Here is a 16,560-nt window from a genome sequence, read left to right as displayed (position 1 = left end):
CGTCATTAGACCTGTCGGTAAAATAGAGGCTACGCTGATGTTAGGGTAGATTAGGTTTTTGGCACAAAAACTGAAACCTAACTGAAACCTGGCCGTCAGTTGGAAACAGGACACCCCCGAAGCTGTGTCTCATCCAGTAGTCCAGTATTTTGTTGACTCACTGTAAAGCTGGCCAGATACCACACCTGTGTTATCTTTACTGGTAGGTAGATCATCAAACCAGAGGGTTAGGGGTTAAATTCCCCATATGCCGCGTGCCAGAGTGTCCTTGTCCTTGCCTGGCACTAGTGTGTGTGTGCTTGTGTGAACAAATAGGTGGACGTGACTGTGAAGCACTTTGAGCACCGCTTGCCATAGACCCAACTTGATGGGGTTTTGTGCAGCTCCTCATCTAACAGCTCACTGTGGCTGCTCCTTCTTCTTCTGTTATATCTCAAATATCTCAAAACTGATCTTCTTTCAAAAATGTCACCAATGACCATTGTCTTCTTGTAGCCACACTTTTGATTTTTGACAAAACACACTGATCTCTTGCGACTACTTCATGATAAATGTCTTTTGGCTTTTCCTTTACCAGCAGCATCTTGAATTTTGTTTAGCCATAGTGAATCCCAAAAGTTTTAGTTTAAATCTCTTATATAAGCAAATGTGTGTGTGTGGAGTTGAAAGCTCACATTTCTCCTTACCCTTTCTTCTCTCATTTGTCCTCCAGCATGAGGAGGAGACACAAAAAGAGGATGCAGAGGAAGTCCAACCCGAGGAAGAAGAAAGCAGTATGCTCACAAGACAAAACATCAGCCAGGCAGGGGAGGAAGGAGATGAAGGAGAGGAAAAAGAGAGCGAGGGCGAGGAGGAGGCGATAGAGCTGGAGAAGGAGCCCGAGGTGGAGGAAGAGGGGCGGGAGAAGACGGAGGAGGACGACGACGAAGGGGTGGTGGCGGTGGAGGTGAACGAAGGGAGGGCGGTGGAAGAGGCGGAGGAGGCGATGGAAGAAGAGAAGGGCGATGCAGAGGAGGTGCCGGAGATGCTTGCTGACGCGCAGGAGGAAGTCGAAGTTCAAAGCGAAACGTCGATGCAGGAGGCCGATGAAGGTGTGGTGCTGGCGGATGACGCCGTCTATGCCGCGCACGCACATGATGATGATGATGAAATCCCTGCAGACCTGGGTGATCAAGGAGTCGCCTCGGTGCAGGAGGAGCATGAAAAGTTCAGCCAGAGCTCTGGAGATGAGATAGAGGATGGAGAAGAGATAGCAGCGGAGGAGGAGGAGGAGGAGGAGGAGGAGGAGGAGGAGGAGGGAGAAGAGGTCAGTGTTGTGGAGAAGAACCAAGAAGACAGGGTGGAAGCAAACCAACCTGCTGTGGATGAAACCGAACAGGACCTGGAACAGGAAAGTGCAGAAGTAACCCCCCGTTTAGACGTGGATCCAAGCGAAGCCACAGAACAAGCCAGTGTTTCTTCAAAGCCTCTTTCTTTGTCTCTGCCAGAGTCACCGAGTGAGACTCGTTCACCAGAGAGTGGGGCCACCACTCCCAGTAAGACCAGCATCATCCACATAAATCTGATCTCCCCCAGCTCAGAGAAAGCCACGTCTTTCTTTCAAACGACCCCAACCGACGCAGAACCCAGAGAAAGTGTCGCTCAGTCGCCTCACGCTGATTCCACAGAAGAAAAAGAAATGGCCTTAGCACAAGAAGAAGAAAAAAAAGAAGAAGAAAAAGAGCCCACGCAAGAACAAGATGCTACACCTCCTACCTCTGCGGAGGAAGCAGTCGACCACCAGCCCAGCAGTTCAGATCAGAGTAAAGTCCGCTTCACCGTCTCCCCGGCCTGGCAGAGATCTCAAAGTCTGAGCCCTCCGTCTTCTCCACCAGCCTGCGCCTCCCCATCCTCCGTCGTCGCCGCGCCCAGCGTCGAGGAGGTGGAGGCTGCGAATAAGAAGGTCGAACTGGTGTTGAGCCCCAGTAAAATGAGGAGTGCAGGGAGCGCCGCTGCCAAACCACAGAACAGCGCAGCGCCGTCGACCCCCGTCAAACCTCAGACCTCAGCCGCCGCAAGCACGGAAGGTGAGGACGCTTTTCTGACATAAATCACCGACTTTTAATTCGTCTCCTGCTCTTGTTTTCTTTCCTGGCACGTCCTAATCCAATCACAGGTGGTGAGCTTGTGGTTGAAATGAATGACTTTTTCCTCTCTCCCTCTCACCTGCAGCGACCTCGGCCGCTGTGGAGGGAAGCAACCCGTTCGGAGTTCGGCTGAGGAAGACGTCGGCTCTGCTCCGCTTGAGCTCAGAGGAGGAAACCACGGAGGTGACGAACCCAGACTGTGTAGTTACTGTTCATACTGTTTAGATGGAGAGTTTGGTTGTATATGGTACTTATCCGTAGTCGGTGGGGAGCTGCACATGCAGAGACACCAGAGAACCAATAACGAAGTAGTAAAGATACTCATCTTTGAGGGTCTATGCACCAATCTTAATATCTTACCTTTGAAGCATAAAGCAGCTATAACCAATAGTTTAAAGCTCTAAAACACAATTTTTGTTTGTCGTTCAGCCTCCGGTCGAATCGCCAGCTCCGCCAACCACCCCTAAAGCCGACCCACCGCAGCCAGTCAGTGTTAAGCCTTCTGCCTATCAACCAGTCAGCAACAAGCCCGTCGTCCCGAAGAAACCAGAGGTACACGGAGATGTCGGAGGGAAACCGAAGCGCATCTCAGGTCAGTGTTTACAAGGACACACCATACAGTGACTTTCTATGAGGACCACGTGGTTTAAAGCTGAGGCGTATAAATCCAGATAAGCGGAGTCAGAACAGCCTCTGACTGAGTCCGTGCTTTAACCGTGTATCTGCTCTGTTATCAGACCCAGCTACAGGTCGTGGTGTTTCTGCTGGATCTGATTCTCCCAGCTGGATTTCCATGGCCAAACAGAAGCAGAAGATCTACAAAGAGAACTCACTGGAGGAGATCACTGTCAAGAAGGTAACCCTGCAGGACCTTAACATGAGAGACACGTGGCATTGTAGTGAGTGAGAGAATCACTGGTGAAAGGTTCACTATGCTGTAGCACTAATCTGTCACAGTCATCATACAGTACACCGATCAGGCATAACATTATGACCACCTTCCTAGTATTGTGTACGTCTCCCTTGTGCCTCCAAAACAGTTGTGACTCATCAGAGAATGGACATTGAGGGTGTCCTGTAGTATCAGGCAACAAAACGCTGTTAGTGGGAGTCCTGTGGGTTGAGGGGAGGGTCCTCTGTGGATCGTCCCACAGATACTTGGATCAGTTTGGGATCTAGTGAATTTGGAGGCCAGGTCTAGTTGTTCCTGAACAGTTTTTGTGTGTGCGTCTGTGTAAGGCTGCTGCCATCAAGGGGTGTCATTGTTATGGGGTGGGGGTGCCTGGTCTGGTCTAGGTGGGTGCTACATGTCTAAGTAACATCCACATGTATGAATGCCAGATCCAAAAGTTTCCCAGCAGAACATTGAATTGTCACAAGATGGTCAACGTTATTTACTTCTCCTTTGAGTGGTTTTAATGTTGTGGCTGACCGATGTAAATTCTCTATTTGCGTACAAGTACAAGCAAAGTAAATAGAAAACTCTCCCACTCTCCCATTTTCTTACTCCACATGTAAAGAGCAGAATGAATACTTTTCACTGAAACTACTTTCTACTGAACAACTGTTTGTGTAGTGTGTGATCACCAGACAGGGGATTCCTCTACCTATGGTCCTGATTTAACCCCTGGTCATGAGGTTAAAATAGTTTTGTTTCCTCCTTACCACCACCTACTTGTCCCTTAACATGCTGAAAATACATGTATTCTGTAGAAGTGAGATTGAATGGAACGATCGTGCACCCATGCATCATCTGTGTCTCTGCTCCTGCTCTTTATCTCCAGGAGGAACAGGAGAGGAAGTCTTCACTGCCAATGTACGTCAGCTCAGCTGCAAGCAGGGAGCAGAGCAACAAGACAGCTGAATCCTCCAGCAAAGGTCAGCACACAAACACACAAACGTTCGCACACATGGCCATTTGGACCTGAAGAAGATACTGGGTGGTCGAAACTCATTTACAAAAGACACATCAGCTGCTGTGTGGAAGCATATCAGTAGACTTTATTTAATTTAGTTTAAATAAAAATAAAAATCTGAATTTTAAAGTGTTACTTTAAAGTATGAACTGTGGTTCTGGTATGAAATACACTTTCATGCCAGTTCATTTTTTCACTGATGCACTGCTGCCCTCATCTGGTCGATATGTGCTACTGCAACAGTGATATAAAACTTAACCCTAACGACACTTTTTTTTATCCTTGGGGTCAATTAAACCTCCAAAAATGAATCCAATTAAAATTTTATGTGTCAGGTACTTTATGTTTGTTTGTTGACTACCTGAATAGCTCTTTAAATAAAACAAAACCCCCACCCCACCTCACATACACACCTAGAATACCTGTTACACAACTGTGGAGAACTACGCATATCACCATAAAATCTCACACCTTAAATTGGAAAGAGATATGTTTAAGTGGCATTATGTCATTATATATAATAATAATAATAATAATAATACATTTTATTTATAGGCGCCTTTCACGACACTCAAGGTCACCGTACAAAATTGTTTAAAATAAAACATAATTAAAATACACTATATATATATATATTATATCAAGTACATATTCTTGTTATCTATGACATTTGGTATGAAAAAACTATTATTACAACTATTATCAAGAATAATAACGTATATTGTGTCAGGGCCAGTGTCTGTGTCAGTGTCCCCATTAAATTAGGAAAAGTCATTAAATATGAAGCCAAAAAAATAAATAAATAAATGTGTTATCATATATAGAGACGTTAAACATTGAATGGGGTCAAATTGACCCTAAAGATAATATGAGGGTTAATCCAGAGGCACTGAATGACATCAAGTAAATATAAAAATAAACAATTTATTTAATTTTTGTTTCAGGAGGCTTTTCCAAATCTCACACTTATTTCCCCTTTCTTTTTTTCTTTTTTTTTTTTTTTACCTCTATCAGTTATAGTCAAATTAAAGGGGGTACAGTTATTATTGATTCAAAAATCACAATACAAAATAAATTAGATATAAAGAAATAAACTGTTATTATATGCTTCCTGATGCTCTCTGCCATCATAATGAAGAAATGTACAAAGACACAGACAATAATGAATAGATTAGGGACAATAAACAGGCGCGTATGCGTATGAATAATGGCATTTATAAATATATGAACAAATAAATTTAAAACTAAAGGAATTAACAAATAAAATAGACTATTATGAAAGCAAATAGTCTAAATACAGAAATAAAAATCCCAAGTAGTGATCTTAAATGGCTTCATAAATGAAATAAAGAGTTAAAAGTCCACTGTATTTGCATCTATAGCCTACTTTAAAAGTATCTTAGTTTTCATAAATCTATTTGTTCACCCAAACATCTTTCCCACTCACACATTTCTTTGTTAGAGCTTCTTCTAGTTTTATCTGTTTGACGTATTCATGTTCATATTTTCTCTCTTCCAGCGAGTCAGTCGGAGATCAGTAAGCCATCAGCGTCTGCAGAAAAGGAGGCCAAGAGAGCGCTCTCTCCTCCAACTCCAGTTCCACCTCAGCCTTCCAGATCCCAGCCACTCCCCGGCCCCGTCGCCCCCAAACCCCAGGTCACCCATGTCGGAGCAAAGCAACCACCGCACCCTAACGTACCCCAAAGATCCATCCCACCCCCTACTCCGGTCCCCGTTTCCCAGAAATCTCCTTCTTGCACGAGCCCGCTCCCTCTCTCCAAAACTGCCACTTCACCCAAGACGGCCCCGGTCACCTCCCCTCCCTTTTCATCGAGGCCCGTCCCGGAAAAGCCCGGCGCAAAAGCCGCGGGGCATTCTGGACAGACCCCGTCCTCTCAGCGAGGCCTGACTTCCCCAGGTCTGCCCCAGGACGAGCCCCCCTGGATGGCGCTGGCCAAGAAGAAGGCCAAAGCCTGGAGCGAGATGCCCCAGATAGTCCAGTGACAGGCCCAGGTTTAACCGAGGTCTGGTGCACCGGGCCCCGGGGTAACTCCCAGGAGAAGCTCAGATCAACAAAGCTCTGGATGGACCAGATTGCATTTGCACACACATTTCTTATTATCCTGGCTTCAGGCTCCTGATTGGCGCTGATGTCCGATCACACAGCTAAAGACAGGCTTCGTTTAACTCCTTCCTTAACGTTGTACAGCCATGTTTCTAAATGACAGGGTAGGACCCCAAAGGTTAATGCGTCTTACTTGAACCAGATTTGTTTTCTTCTTAGTGTATAATACGGTGCCTGAATGAGAGAGAACACTTGTAGAGTCACAGCAGTCGATATTAACTTTTATCTAACTCTGAGTCCGCACGGGAAAGGGAAGACGGAGACAGTTTATTTTATACAGAATGAAATTAAACAGACAGAATAAATCTTGGGGTTTGCTATGACTAAATTCTGTCGCAATCTACACGATGCTACGGTATATTTCTACCAGCCCGGTGTGTTTCTGTGTGTGTGGGTGTGTGTGTGTGTGTGTGTGTGTGTGTGTGTGTGTGTTTATTTTAAGGCAGCGATACAAGCTCACATTTTGAGGAATGTGGAAAGTCTCCACAGTGAGAGAGGGAAACGGGACAACATCCAAGTTAAGCTGAAGAACAATTTGCTGAACCAGCTGCTGCCGGTGTCAAGTTTTGCTCTAAATTTCTCCGATGTAGTTTTTCTCTAACTCCACTTTGCAGATTTCTCCTTAACGTGATATGCGAGTGCTCCCCCCGCGCGTTTTCAGGCTGTAAATTATATTTTTAATTTTCCTCTTTTGATATTTTCGAAAACCTCTTTTGATATTTTGAATACGCAGCCACAGACTAGCTGCGAGCATACTACAGAAATAACAAGCAGGAATAATTTAGAGCTATCGTCACCTTCTTATGTTTTTAATACGTTTTCAAAGCACCGCTTCTTGAGGTTTTTGTGCGTCATGTAGAAACATACTTTCCTTTTGCATCCATTAAACCCATCAGTCTCTTATGGTAACTATACATGCTATGCATCTTGTTTTATTTTGTATTGCCTTTTGAGAATTTGTCTTGTACATAAAATGTGCAGTAAAAAAAAAAAAACTAAATCACTTTTCTCTGCGCGTTTGTCTGTGCACACTTTCAGCTGTGTAGTTATATTAGAAATGTACTGTAAATTGTATAAAGCAACAACAACAACTACTCCAGCCCTTAATAAATAATAAATCCCTGATAAATCTGTAATATATTTGCTTCTTGTACAGTTCATGGTCTTTTACACTAAAAAAAATTAATGGAAGTTTTAAAAAAAAATCTGAATTCTTGTTTATTAAAAGTTTTATATTTGATTGGGTATCTCCAGTATTTTTTTACTGTCACTGTTGTATAATTATAAAACACTACAGATTAAATTGTTCTCCCGTTAGGCCAAGAAATAAACGAAAGTTCATTCATTCATTCGTTTTCTGTAACTGCTTGTCTTGTGAAGGGTTGTGGTGCTGGAGCCTATCCCAGCTGTCATCGGGCGAGAGGCGGGGTACACCCTGGACAGGTCTCCAGTCTATTACAGGGTTAACACGAAGAGACAGACAACCATTCACTCACACCTATGGCCAATTTAAAATCACTAATTAATCAAACTAGCACGGTGGATTCAAACCCACAACCTTCTTGCTGTGAGGCATCAGCACTAACCACTCCACAGTGCCGACCTAAAGTCTTTAAACTCCTGGGGCGGCACAATCCATGGGCCGACTGGGTCTTTCTGTGTGGAGTTTGCATGTTCTCCCTGTGTCTGCGTGGGTCCTCTCCACGTACTCCGGCTTCCTCCCACTGTCCAAAGACATATTCATTAGGTTAATTGGTGATTCTAAATTGGCCGTAGGTGTGAATGTGAGTGTGAATGGTGGTCTGTGTCTCTGTGTTAGCCCTGTGATAGACTGGAGACCTGTCCAGGGTGTACCTCTCGCCCGATGACAGCTGGGATAGGCTCCAGCACCCTCCGCGACCCTTCACAGGACAAGCGGTTACAGAAGATGAATTTCCATTCCTAACAATGGATATGAAGTACTATAATGAGAAATTTTGTTAATTTAGTCCCAACAGTGAAACCCACTGTGGTCAGTATGTATGCAGCAAACTGGACTGAGCAAACATTCGCCAGATAAATCTGTTGTTCAAGTAAAACACGACAGGCTTACATAATAATTCCTGAATCTTTAAGATTTAAGCGTTTTGCTTTTAACAAGAATCTCAGTTGCACTGAGCAGAGTTTACGTCTTTGTGTCCCAAGGTTTTATTTCTAATTGCTCATTTTACAAAGTAATAAATGACAGTGACGCTTTTAATAATTATTAAACAGAATGCATTGAACGTTCACCCTACATTACTGGTTCAGACTTTGTCATTGTGTGTAGCCAAAATTTAAACCAAATATTAATCATGAGCCAGTGTTTGCATATGAATGATTGACGGTTGTGTGTGTGTGTGTGTGTGTGTGTGTGTGTGTGTGTGTGTGTGTGCGTGTGTTTGTACAGGAAGCTATAATCAGTTAGAGGAATGCTTCAGCTCCCCAGATGTATTTTCTGGGTGAGTTAGGTAACGCTGGCTGCTGCTGCCCTACTTCTGATACATGCACTATCCCACACATGTGGCTTTAAAGTGGACCAACCAAGATATAACAACGGTATGTGTGTGTGTTGGTGCGTGTCACTGCCAAGTATCCATGGCGATGACTGCTGGATGCTGACCTTCTCATTTACAGGTTATATAACTAACCAACTTGGCAGGAATCAGAGGCACAGAGGTGAGGCGAGGGGGGAGCGGAGGGGGGGTAGGGTATTAATGTCGACTTTCGACCTGTAAGAAATCACAGAAACTTTCAGAGACAGACTTCCACAAAGGTAATAATAACAATCCCTCTCAGAAAGGATGTAGATGGTGTTAAATGTTGTCACAGTATAATATTAAATCACTCGTGTATCAGTCATCAGGTTATATTCAGCAACAATGAATGAGCTATTTGTTATTGTAGGGCATAAGAAGACTTTTTTTAACCTTTGTGAAATATTTCAAAATTTTTAATTTTCATGTAGAAAATCAAGATCAGTGAATTCACCATATATGGGTTCCTCGCCCTTAAGTGGTAAAACAAATGTAGACATGTATTTAGACCATTAGTGACCTGATTCAGGCACTTGTCAGCAGACACATGCTAACATTAGGCCACTTCTTCTTGGTACCTAATAAAGCAGTTACGCTCAGGGTTCATGCAGAGGTGGACGTTGCAGACCACATTTGACCTGAGAATGTTTCCTTGCTCTTCTCTGATTGAAAACCACACACCATTTAAAATGTGTGTGGAAGTTACCATATATGGTTCCTCACCCCACTGTGAATAACCACGATATTTAAACCTGTATGAACTGATTGTTTTGGTCAATTAAGGTAATAAAAACAACTTTACACCCAACACTGCCATGATAACACATCATAAAGTTGTATGTATCCACCCACTGCACGCTCTGTTTTGGTCTCCACCACCTCACCAGCTAAATGCTAACATTATCTGGTGTTTGGTGGTGATCAAGTATCGTATAGTGGCTTTTTTTTTATTTTTATTTTTTTAACTTGTATTATCACTATTAATAATAATAACAGCTGCCTTAGCACTGACGCCTCACAGCAAGAAGGTTCTGGGTTTGAATCCGTCGGCCGACTGGGACCTTTCTGTGTGAAACTTGCCCAATGACGACAGAGATAGGCTCGAGCGCAGCCCAGAGGACAAGCCGTTACAGAAAATAAATGTATGTTTTCAATGAAGTCTTAAGTCAAACTTAAGACGAGTGACAAAACGCACTCCAGCTTTCTATAAAGTTCCTGAAACCGCGTAGGACTCATTGCAGCGAGCGCTTACTGAACACATAGGCACGTGATTTCTAAAAACAGTGATTAATGCAGCTTCTTGAGGAGTTAAAATGTATGAATTCTGGCTGTTTACACTTTCACGCTGCTTTAATTTTCTGTCAGATACACGCTGAGAAGCTTTTCTAGTTGTCTGAACATGAAATGATCCAATATATCCTGTATGACCGCAGAGGACCAGCTGTGCTTGTGCAGTAGGATTGGGGTCAGACTCATCCGACCTTACTGACCTCTCATGTACAAACTCGGACCCTGGACTTGCTTTTCAGTGACATTACAGCAGACCATCTGATCGCCACTGTGAGAGTGAATTTCAATTAACACCACAATGACGACCCTGGCTGGTTTACAGCTGCTATGAAAACTGACCCGCCGTCCTCATCAGCGGACTCTCGGTTTCCAGTGGGATATTTGTGAAGCAGATTCAGTATTTCTGTCTCTGTGTGTAGCCAGGAGGTAGGACACAAACACATGAAACCAAGGACTGGATGAAATCATTTTATGTTTAATGAGGACTTACGCATAGGGTAACAAAAGGCGCCGCAGAGTGAGACAGGGTAATCCAATAAACCAAAAGTAAGGCAAAACTCAAGGAGCTAAACAAAAACAGCAGGGAACACAAACAGGTAGATCCAGGAGGACAGATGAATGAGAAGGCTACTCAACAGAGACAATCAACTGGGAAAAACACAGGACTATAAATACACACAAAGCCTAAAGAGGTTTAGGTGAGACTACGGAGGGGGGAAACACACAAGGAGAAACCAATCATATAATGACAAGAAGTGATGCAGGACACGAAACAACGAGGAAGACGCTTTCAAAATAAAAAACAGGAAATGCAAAGAAAAATGCACAGAAAAAAATCCAAAACTCAATCTCATGAAGTTAAATACCATTGGTTTTCCCATTTTATTTCACCACAACATGATGTGCACTGAAAAAAACTATGAGACATGTTTTGGAGGATTTTTGGTGCTTAATGGGAATCGCAAGACTTGTTATTTTTACCTTTTACCTTAACCTCACTGTGGGAAAAATAAAGGATTATCTTGTCTTATCTTGCATTGAACTGCAAACCTGAAATCAATTGTTGGGTAAAAGGCCTTTAATCACTCACAACTCACGACATTAAGGCTCTCCATTTAAACGTGACTCAGATTTGTCATGTGAGCAGCTCTGAGATGACAATGTTAGCATAGAGGCAGACACCCTCTCTACTTTTAAGGTCAGGCTTAAGACTTTCCTTTATGTTCAAGCTTATAATCAAATCATTATAGATGTGGTCAATTGGTTCGTGTTTCAGCCCGCATCAACGGGGCGAACCACGGTAGATTTGTTTGTGTCGTGATTCATAAAAGGACTAGGCTAATTATTGAAATATTAGTTGTTGTCTAATATTAATGGTGAGAAAAACGGGGTGTTGCAGTGGCAGTGTGGAGGGGGGTGAGTCCAGGATGCTGGAAGTCACTGTTAAGCCTTCTTGAGGTGTCGTGGGTCTAACTTAAGGAAACATCGGTGAAGGGAGGTGCCCACTTGAAAACCCTAATGACATGCTGCATTCTGCTGTTGTTTAGGCCAGGTTCCTGATGTCTCCATGTTGCTTGGTAGCTATGGTTAGCTGCTGAGCGGGCCATACAAGCCAGCAGCGTTAGGTTAGCTTATATTTCACAATGTTTGAATTATCTTCTGCTGCTCTGTGGGCCTACAAGCCAGCAGCATTTACTTAGTTTATTTAGATTGTAGGTTAAGCTTACCAGCAGCATTTGGTTAGCTTATATTTCACAAGGTTTGAGTTAGCGTCTGCTGCTGAGCGGACCATACAAGCCTGCAGCATTTACTTAGTTTATTTAGATTGTAGGTTAAGCGTCATATCTCATGACTGTAGGTTTGTTAGGGTTTCTCAGTTGGACAGGGCCTCTAAATGTGTTTTGCCTGGAATTTTGGCACAAGGGACTGTAACATCTAATCCTGTGTATTAATGAAAAGGGCTGGACTCCCTTAGTAGTTATGCTGCAATAGGCCTAGGCAGCTGGAGGACGATGTCCTCAACTCTCTTTTCTCCGGCACCGAGCTCCTATCCTGTAATTTCTTTTCTCTGGCACCGAGCTCCTGTCCTCTAATTTCTTATCTACTTTCTTCTCTATTACAACTCGTGCAATTCTCTTTTACTACTGTATAGCATGTTAACTGTTATGCATCCCTCTTTCTCCCTCCCTTATATCAGCTAAATGTTGTATTTGCATCGCCATCAGATTCTACATGTACGCTTTAGTCAGATATATGTATCTATGACCGTATGTTTATCGCTGTTCTCTTCTCCCTCTACCTGGCTGGCCTTATTCAGATGGGTCCCTCCATATGAGTTAGGTTCTGCTCAAGGTTTCTTCCTGTTAAAAGGGAGTTTTTCCTTGCCACCACTGCCTACATGCTTGCTCTGGGGGCTTTCAGGCCTGGTTTCAGACCAGATTTTGTAAAGCGTCTTGTGACAATTTGTACTGTTATTGACAATATATAAATAAAATTTAATTGAATGGTAAGGTGACAACGCTGTTAGCAGGTTTGACGTTTTACATGTCTGTCATGGGAGTTTTAGCTGAGTTTTAATGTCATAGTCTTAAGATAAGGACGTAATGTAATTTACTGTATGTGGCATACAATGGGAACATGAAAAGAGACCTGTGCTCCCTGCTCTGTGTATAGGGCACACTGAGGGAACGTGAAAGACATGTTCCCCAACTCTCCTTAATATGACATGGGCTATCACGTCATACCTTTAGAAATTAAACAAACCCTTATGACTGTCTGACGTATCGTTGCGTCAAAGGAGAGCTGAGAAAAGTTGAAGCCGGTTCAGCTTTCAAGTCTTGCGTGTTAAGTCCTGCAGCTACAAGAAGCAGGCATTAGATTGTATATTGTTTTTGACAATTGTGTAAATGATAGGCAATAGAATTAGGGATCAGACCCAACCCAAAGAAGAGATGAGTCAAGGTTGACTAGAATTGTATCCAATAAATGCCTAGACTGTAGTCGTCTGTGCTATTTGACCCACATTTGTTTGACCCACATTACCAAAGTCATACTTCGCTATGTAAACGCCTTAAAAATGATTATAAAAACAGCTTAATGTGAAATGTTTATGAAATATTGTAATTTGAAAAGTGTTTAGTTTGTCTCAGAAGAAGACACACCCAAACCTACTCTTCTAGGGAGCATTAATGACGATAAAAGATTTTGTGGCAGTTCATTTATACAATCTTTGTTAACACACACAAAGCCATAGCACTAATGAAGCTAATCAAATGTAAAGCAAATACAAGGTGACATTTGCAGAATTTCAAGAACTGGTCATGTTATAAGGGAAGGGCATGTTGTTTGCTCGTTGCTATGATGCTGAACCTATGACCATTTCTCAGGATAGACAACCTAGACTCTGAACGGATGTACTAATCATGGAAATGCACCATATGCAGTATGGTGGTCTCGTTAAAGCTTCTATGCTTCTATATTTAGAGGCACTGACATAAGAGGGCCTTTGAACCCCCAAGAGTCCTTATGTGACCGAAGGTGAGATAAATTTGCCAATCTGCAGAGTGATTATACCTGCAATAAATAAATAGCAACCTGGGAGGAGATGGATTTTATTCTTTTGTCCTGAATTTCTGTTTATTTTGCGGTTTGACCCTCTTGTTTTCTGTCTCTTTAAGTTTCTGCCTCTGACTGAGTGACCTACATTAGCATTGCTTATATAAACTATCTGTCTTCCTGTCTGTCCAGTCCCTCTCCACCACCACCACCCCACCCACCACCACTCTCTCCGTCCTTTAGCTGAGCAGTCAGAGTCTGCGTATTCGTTCTGTGCAGATCAAACATACTGGGGAAGTGTGTATGTGTGTAGACAAGCTGCCTCCGTCAGTGGCGTTGGTTACAAAAGCATTAAACTCTCTCTCTGTCTTTCTTTCTTGTTTGTTCTCTTCAAACTTTGCACTCTGCTTTATTATTCCACCAAACACACACGCACACAAACCACCACTCTCCATTCCGCCCACTTCCTCCTTGGCAAAAACTTCCTCGAATTTCTGGCCATCAGTGGTTTGCTCCCTTTTCTCCAGAGACTCTCAAACTCAGAGGAATGTTTCTCTGACCCAAATTGATGTTATGAGCGTATTGTGCAGACGTATACTGTACCGCCCATGTAGGTTTGATGCAGCGTATCTGATACCATAATCTAAAACGCTCTTAAAACGTTACCTAACAGACAGTTAGCCTAACACGTGATCCAACGAGAAGTGTTGCGCCCAATTCAGTCATGCTGAACTTTGAAATGCTGACCTGCTTTTCTCTTCCTCTCTCCTTCTGCGTCACTGTCAGCACAGTCAATACAAATGCATACCCAACATTGTTCAGACCTGCAGAACTTCCAGTGTGAATCCAAGTGTGAATACATAACAGTGACAACCCACAGACATCAGTGCTGTCAGTTTAAACCGGAGCATCTCCAGCTTCTTGATCCGGCTGCGGAATTTTAAATACGTCCCATGACCTGGATGACTGAGAATCTTTACAGACAAGGATGCTTTGTGTTGAGCATACTATCGTACATAACAACCGTATAGGATCAGTGAAGCATGCTGTTGCCAGACAGAGCACACTGAGATGATATGTAAGCCCCGACAACTAAAGCTATAACTGACCCAGTTTACATACAGCCACTTCAGGAAGTATTCAGGCCACATGCTCTGGGTCACTGTTGTGATGAAAGGTGAACCTTTCAATTGGACCTCCGCCATTACTCCAATTTGGAGCAGTCTTGAATTCTGTTTTGCGGCTAAAAATACAGTTGGACGGGGGAACAGAATTTGGACTGGCTCCGCATCATTTTGGTGGTTTTCTCTAAATTGCTTTTTAATTGGTGGTTTGAAACAATGTGCATTTACTCTTTCCAAGACTGAGTGAGCACACTGAACGTGCACTACTCTCAAGCTTCATAGTCCTTTCAGTGGACTGCATTACATCGTCAAATGCCTGCAAAGTATCTGCAGAGTGGGTAGTTGTGTTGGTTGTTTGTTGCCGGATGATGTTTCTATGCTTCGGCTGTAATTGCTACACTAGTGTAAGCAATGGAGGGTTAAAGTACTAAACAGAATATCAATCTAATATTTTGGGTAGTTCATTTGTGTGCATTTGTGTGTGTGCGCTGGGATTGTGGGCTGGAAACCATCAACTGTATCTGGTAACACTAGCTACCCACATAGCACGATGCTACCACCACCGTGCTTCATTGTGGGGATGGTATTAGCCAAACGACGAGTTAGAGTTAGGTTATTTTGTTTTATTCTCTAATATAATGCATCTCTAACGCACAAGTGTACACAAAGGAGTCTGAATACACACAAGAAGATCACATGCATTCCTGCAGTGAGCTACTTAATGTGACCTGTTGTAATAATAAAATAATTTTTTAAAGTAATAGTTTGATGCTTTTACTAAATACATTTTCTGTATATTGATTTCTTTTATATCTAGTATTTTTTTATCTCAGATGTTTATAGTCTAGTTGAGTGAGGCCTTTCAGTAATGAAATTTCAAGTCTGCTTATGTGCTACACACATGACAGAATTGACAATAAAGCTGACTTTACGTGACGTAGGGTAGCTTAGCTAAGCACAATCTGCTTTTTACACAGCTGAATCAAACAACACACAGTGCATCCGGAAAGTATTCACAGTGCTACAGCCTTATCCCAAAATTGATTTAATTCATTTTTTTTCTCCACCAAATCCTACACACAACACCCTATAATGACAACGTGAAAAAAAGTTCTTTTTGAGAATTTTGCAAATTTATTATGCACTGTCAACTGTGGACCCTTATATAGACAGGTGTGTGTCTTTCCAAATCATGTCCAGTCAGCTGAATTTACCTCAGGTGGACTCCAGTAAAGCTGTAGAAACATCTCAAGGATGATCAGTGGAAACAGGATGCACCAGTACTCAATTTTGAGCTTCGTGGCGAAGACTGTGAATACTTATGTACATGTGATTTTTTTTATTTTTAATAAATTTGCAAAAATCTAAAAATAAAAACATTTTTTTTTCATATTGTCATTATGGGCTGTTGTGAGTGGAATTTTGAGGAAAAATTAGCTCTTATCCCATTTTGGGATAAGGCTGCATCATAACAAAAAAAATTTAAAAAAATGTGGAAAAAGTGAAGCTCTGTGAATACTTTCTGCATGCACTGTATAAATTTATTCATTATCAAGCATAAAATGAGCTGAACCTTTTCCTGTCTAATGTTAGCTAGTCAGCTTATCTGCTCTTGTCACATGGTATGTTAACGGCTAACTTCAAAAAGCATGTTACCCAGAATGCTGATCTATTCATTTAAAGGCTCAGGCCTTTTGTAGATATTTGTGCTCCTTTAGTGAAGTATCTAACTATATTTGTCTCTCAAAGTAATGGTTTAAAGAACAACTGTGTGCATCAGTCCCCCCGCATAAAAACCTACAAATCTGGAGTTTTATTAAAAAAACTGACAAGTGCTTGACACATAAACCTTTTTGAAAGCAGTTGCGA

At 42.5% G+C, this 16,560-nt stretch overlaps 1 protein-coding gene across 2 annotated transcripts in view; it reads left to right on the top strand.

Annotated features, from left to right (window-relative positions):
- LOC311492326 (uncharacterized protein) overlaps window positions 1–7,303 on the top strand; it is a 49,232-nt gene extending 41,929 nt beyond the window's left edge. For both annotated transcript variants that reach the window (XM_084550578.1, XM_084550579.1), the window contains exons 11-16: window positions 713–2,066; window positions 2,212–2,309; window positions 2,556–2,718; window positions 2,864–2,982; window positions 3,911–4,004; window positions 5,562–7,303. In XM_084550578.1, the coding sequence (XP_084406704.1) occupies window positions 713–2,066; window positions 2,212–2,309; window positions 2,556–2,718; window positions 2,864–2,982; window positions 3,911–4,004; window positions 5,562–6,046 (2,313 nt within the window). In that variant the 3' untranslated portion in view covers window positions 6,047–7,303. The remainder of the gene's footprint in view (window positions 1–712; window positions 2,067–2,211; window positions 2,310–2,555; window positions 2,719–2,863; window positions 2,983–3,910; window positions 4,005–5,561) is intronic.
- Window positions 7,304–16,560: the final 9,257 nt, after the last annotated feature.

The sequence above is a fragment of the Chelon labrosus genome (assembly GCF_963514085.1).
Source record: "Chelon labrosus genome assembly, chromosome: 8".
Taxonomy (NCBI): domain Eukaryota; kingdom Metazoa; phylum Chordata; class Actinopteri; order Mugiliformes; family Mugilidae; genus Chelon; species Chelon labrosus.
The sequence above is the reverse complement of the archived record's forward strand: the minus strand, read 5'-3'. Positions and strand labels throughout refer to the sequence as shown.